The following is a 5,678-nucleotide window of genomic DNA, read 5'->3' as shown; positions in this document are numbered from 1 at the left end:
ATTTTTTGGTTGCAGCCGTCATTGTTGTTTGGCGGGTCCGGGCTGGGGATTCGAACCCGCCACCTTAGATGTATGTGGCTGGCGCCTTAGCCAGTTGAGCTATAGGCGCCGAGCCTGGGCTTGCATTTCTTTCTTGTTATCAAGCAAGATGAAACAGGTGGTCTCCAAAGTGGCTTTTGATTTTGACATCTCTGAGCTCACCTCTCTGAACCTGTTAGATAAAAGAGGGTTACCTGGGGTATGGAGGCTGGAGCAGAGACAGCCTGGGAAAGGAAAGACATTCTTCCTTCCTTCAGACACATGAACAGCTTCCGGGAAAAAAAGCCAGCTTCATTCAGAACTGCTCCACAGATTAGAACTGGAATCTTTGAAAGAAGCTTCAAGGAGGCTGATTTTAGCCCATAAGAAGAGCTTTGTAATAACTGCTCCAAACTGTAATGAAATACCTTGGGGTACCGTTCTGGGACCAAGATTGGGTTGGGAATGGAAGTTTGGGCCAGGTCAGAGACAACAAATGCCTGGCACACATACCACTGCTCCTCATCTGTGACCATGGCAGACATCCCTAGTTGATCAAGATGGCCTTTCATGTGCCACAGAGCCTTCATGTGCCCTCAGAATCCTCCTCAGTACAGTTTCCAAGTGGTGAGCATCAATAGGTAGAGATGACAAAGAGATAAAAACTGTCCCTGAACTAAAGGACTTCTTGGGCCCCTCAGGCTAAAGATTCTACATTAGAAAAATGTGAAGGAAACATACTTGCCTGCCTTGGTTTTCAGGGCAGGGTGTACATTCCCCTCCCCCACCCGCTCCCCACTGTGACAGTACTTATCCCCTCCCTTCACACCCACTCTCAGCTGTGGCCAAATAGAACTAGGAGATAGGAAAAGATTGAGCAAAGAGTTCCAGGCTTCATATCTGCTCTCTTGGCCAGGCAAGGACTAAAAACCATGTTTGGGTGAGGACTCTAGTTAATATCTCTGTCATTAGGTCAGCTGAAATCTACATCCTTCCCCATTCCCCCATTCTATGAAGGTAGGAAAAACTCCTAATAACAGGAAATGTTTGTGTTGGTGGCTTGTTACTTACAGACAATACCTGCAGGCCTCTTATATTGCCTTAGTATATCTTGGACAGACCCTCAGCAGTGGCCAGAGGATGGGGTCATGCCAGGGCCTGGCAGCCACATGGATAGAGGGACAGTTCCCAGGGCAGGGAGCTTGTTGGGCAGACAGTCCCACAGGGACCACTCTAATTCTTAAATGCAAAGGTTTTTGGTCAGCTTCTTAGTGGGCTGAGCTCATCCCTGTCTCAGTATGAAATCCGCATATGGTCTCTTGCAGGTAGCAGCAGTGTGGAGACCCCCAGGATGGGGCTTACCCGCCCACCCAGCCACCTTTCAGGGAGCCAGAGCAGCCTGGCCAGTGAGACTGGGACAAGCTCTACAGACCCACAGGGGGGCACCCTGCCCCGGGGTGACCCCAAGGGCCCTGGTGAGTACCTAGCTGCTACCTGTTCCTCTGCCCCCATGGCCCTCTCCATCTCTCCTTCCCTCATCCAAGACCAGAGAGTGCTAGGTGACATTGTCAACTCTCCATGTTTACTGAAGGCTGCTCTAGGCACTGGGGAACAGAGGTGAGCCAGACCCCATCCCTGCCTGCGATGAACAGAAAGGGACTCATAATAACATTGGTAACCATCCCTATTCACTCTTGGGAATTACAGTAGTGGTTAAGACCATCCTCTGCTTTAAAAACATGTCAAAGTGCTTCTCCATCTCTGTGCTGGTCATCGTAACTTCTATTTCAACAGCATCTCCTGTGTGCCACACAGTCCAGCCTCACTCAGCCTATCATGTGCCCAGCCTGAGCTGAGAGCAGTGTGAGACAGCCCTTACCCTCCAGAAACCTGCCACGTTGCTGAGGAAGCCAAATCAACCCACCCAAAACAGAGTCCAGCCCCAAGTCCTAGGAGGGAAATTCCAGAACCACTGGAGCAGGGCCATGGAGCCCTGTCCTCTCTAGTACCTCCAAGATCAACTTCCAATCAATGGGCAGAGTAGCAGGAGGTTTATCCCCCCATTTGATAGGTTTGGAAACCAAGGCACAGAGTGGGTAACGGGAAATGTCCAAGGCTCCCACCCTGCCCCCTACCCACTGTCCCGGGTCCTGGCCAACTCAGGATCCTCATTTGTCCAGGGGACAGGAAGGGTCCCCTCATACTCAAGCCAGAGAAATCTGCAAGTGCAGAGCCCCCAGTCTCTTTCAAGAAAGAAGCTCCAAGGCCGGGCATTTAGCTCATGCCTGTAATACCAGCCCTCTGGGAGGCTGATGCGGGTGGATAGCATGAGCTCCGGAGTTTGAGACCAGCCTGAGCAAGAGTGAGACCTCATCTCTAAAAATACATGGGTATTGTGGTAGGTGCCTGTAGTCTCAGCTATTTGAGAGGCTGAGGCAAGAGGATCACTTGAGCCCAAGAGTTGGAGGTTGCTGTGAGCTATGACACTACAGCACTCGACCCAGGGTGACAAAATGAGACTCTGTCTCAAAGAAAAGAAAGAATCCCCAGGTAGACAGGGCCCCTCCATGGCCAGAGGATTCACAGGTGCATGAGTGCATCAGACCCCAGGTGTGACACCCGGCAGCCACCCACAGGAACTCCTCACCCTATCTCCTCCCCACTCCCCACTTGGTGGTTCCCCGGAAGCTGCAGGTCTCCAGGGAGTGGGAGGCACCTCTAGCCCTAGAGTTGACCTGTTCCCTCCCTCTCGCCTCCTGAAGTCCACTGTGGGGACAGTTTCAAATCAGGCAGGCCTGAGTTCTAGTTCCATCCCGGCCACACATAGCCATGTGACCATTGACAGACCATAAGCCTGAACCACATGAAACTGCATTTTGGCAGCTCAGACCTAGTCAAGTATCAGCAGTTTGACAGAGTTCAAGGTGGTAGTTGCTCTCATTGTACCCAGTCCCGTTATCACTAACGTGTCCCTCTAAGGGTCGCAAGTGGTAAAACTCTGTGTCTGTGTGGACTGCCTTCCCTGAAGAGGTTCTCAGGAAATGTCCAATAATAAGGGGGTGGGGGGGTGGCCCAAAGCATGGAGAAAATTCCAGAATTTAAGAAACGAGGAGGAAAGGACTAGCCTAGAGGAGGCGCTTATGTTCTCATGTGCTTTTGCTTCTTCCCCTGTCCTAAGATCACTGTTGGGGATTAGCCCCTTAGGATGAGAGCCCAGAGGGGTGGGTGCCATGCCTGCCATCACAGGCAAAGTGGAGCAGGCCCTGGTGGGGGCTGCCCCAGCAGCCCCCTCCCTAACCCTGTTGATTTCAGACCTGGCAGCAGCCTCGAGAATGGGGGCTACTCAGTGAAGGGCCTCCCTGTCGTTCTCAAAGGTCAAGCTGTCACCTCTGCTCACTGTGTGGTGGCCTTTTTTCTCTCCTCCAAAGGCAAAAGACACCCCCGGGGGAGCCCTCACTGCTGAACTTGCTCTAGCAGGCCCCTGACCCTGCCCTGCGCTGAGGAGTGTTTGGCGCCTGGAACAGACTTTTTGGGAAGATTTCAAGAGAGAAAGCTGGAGCCAGACCCTGCCCGGCTCCTCCCTGGCAGGTTGCATTCTTGCCAGCAGCCTGTGGGCTGGAACTCAACAAACCAGTGTTGGGGGCTGAATCTGCTCCCCCCACCCAGTGCCTTTCTTAGTGCGTCTTGCTCTCCTGGGGCCTCCACAGCCCCACACCTCTAACCACTGCCTTGGCCCCACCTTATTTATTGCCCTGCCCTGCCCCTGCCCCCCACCCCGTGGTTGTCCTAAGCTTGCTTGTAGCCTGGATTGGGCTGGAAGGGCCTCAGACCCATGGAGCCAGTATGTTGATCTGGTGGGGCCTTCCCTTATGCACTGCATTTTCAGAGGGGCCACCAGATGGGCCCTTCTCCGTATTTGTATTAATGGCAAGCAGAAATGTAACCCAGAGCATTACCCTCCAAAGCTGAGTGTGGAGGGAACCAGAGCGTGTGGAGGGGGAGACCCACCCTCCCTCTCCGTCTCCCAGGAATTTAAGGATGAAACGTAGCCCCTTGTTAGGTTTCTTTGAATCCCTCCCTTGACATCCCCAGTTTTTGCTCAGCCTCCCTTCCATCTGAAGAGCTGGGAGCGGTTCTAGAGAATACTGTGAATTCACTCACTGGAGAGCAGCCTTGGGCTGAGTCCCCAGCCAGGGCACGTGGCTCCCCCAGCTATCAATTCACTTCTCTTCAGTAGGCTGGGTTTGGCATGAAAAATAATTCAGAGTACAGGCAAATGTCTCTGGAAAACCCTTCCCTGAGGAGAGAGAATGTATGTGTGCGTGTGACAGAGAGAGATAGTGACCGACCACATCCTGCCATCCTCTCTGCCCCTGCACCACCCCGGGCACCCTGTCCTGGAAGGGCCTTCTCTCCACATCAGGAGTTCTCAGGCCGCACCCAGGAGCTTTTTGCCCTTGCTTCTGTCAGATGGTAAAGAAGCTCACTGCTTCCCTGTGACACGTTATGCTTTAGAATTAACACAATAAAGATTAGAATTTGCATTGAGCCAGCGTGTTGATCAAAAGACCACAGTTGCCTGTGTTTCTGAGATGTAGCAAAAGAAATGGATGGGAAAAAAATGTGGTACATTGAATTGCTGGAACACTTCCTAAACCGCAGTAAAAGAAATGCGGTAGACGTGTGTGTTCACAGAGCTCACAAGCCTAACTAACGTTGACTGGAAAAAGCAAGGCTGACTATGTTTTAAAGAATCAGTGCACATAATCAAATGTATATGCATGTATGTAAAAATGTTTTTAAAATGGATGAGGACTTCCAGTTAAATGTGGTGGACTGAACACATTCGTATTTTCCTCTGAGCCCTAAAATCCCACTAAAATGGCATAAAGGAATGAAAATAGCGTAAAGACAAAAAGAACAGGAGAGAAGATGACGCAGGATGAGAGAGATCTGAAAAACTCTGGAAGATGAACAGTATAACTTGTTTAGTGTCACCTTCCCTCACTCCCCAAAATGTGTACAGGGAGAAGCCAACCTCAAGTCCATGTTCCCTGCAGAGTCCCCAGAAAATTCAGAACCTCGAGGGGCCTGATGTCCCTAAAGTGGAAGTTCAGGATGGGTCTGAAATAGTGTTGGTTGAAAGAAGTGGTTAGACCCACAGGCCCCCTCTCCCAGCCCTCAGGGCCTGCTCAGTAACCCTTCCCTGACCATGCAGAAGATGGGTTTATGGCTGGCCAAGGTGGAACTAGAAAGATTCCAGAGTGGGAACCCCAAGACTAGTTAAAATCTGGGATGAGATTCCTTACTATAATCAGGGATGGTTCATAGGGAATCTCTCAACCTCCTTCCCCCTGATGAAAGCCAGGCCTAGTCCCCATGCATCCCCCAACCCGCACTCCCACCAAAGCAGGATTTTTTTTTTTTGAAACAGAGTCTCACTCTGTCGCCCTCCGCAGAGTGCCATGGGTTTTTTTTTGTTTGTTTGTTTTTGTTTTTTAGAGACAGAGTCTCACTTTGTTGCCCTTATTAGAGTGCCATGAAGTCACAGCTCACAGCAACCTCTGGGCTTAGGCAATTCTCTTGCCTCAGCCTCCCGAGTAGCTGGGACTACAGGTGCCCGCCACGACACCCAGCTATTTTTGTTGTTGTTGTTGTTG

At 51.3% G+C, this 5,678-nt stretch overlaps 1 protein-coding gene across 3 annotated transcripts in view; it reads left to right on the top strand.

The window, feature by feature from the left end:
• The window catches only part of RPH3AL (rabphilin 3A like (without C2 domains)), a 147,769-nt gene extending 143,203 nt beyond the window's left edge, over positions 1–4,566 (top strand). For all 3 annotated transcript variants that reach the window (XM_023518712.1, XM_023518713.1, XM_023518714.1), the window contains exons 8-9: positions 1,344–1,493; positions 3,447–4,566. In XM_023518712.1, coding sequence (XP_023374480.1) covers positions 1,344–1,493; positions 3,447–3,481 — 185 coding nt within the window. In that variant the 3' untranslated portion in view covers positions 3,482–4,566. The remainder of the gene's footprint in view (positions 1–1,343; positions 1,494–3,446) is intronic.
• Positions 4,567–5,678: the final 1,112 nt, after the last annotated feature.

Source organism: Otolemur garnettii, unplaced genomic scaffold (genome assembly GCF_000181295.1).
Source record: "Otolemur garnettii isolate 467f Iridium unplaced genomic scaffold, OtoGar3 scaffold00145, whole genome shotgun sequence".
NCBI classification, from domain to species: Eukaryota; Metazoa; Chordata; class Mammalia; order Primates; family Galagidae; genus Otolemur; species Otolemur garnettii.
The sequence above is the reverse complement of the archived record's forward strand: the minus strand, read 5'-3'. Positions and strand labels throughout refer to the sequence as shown.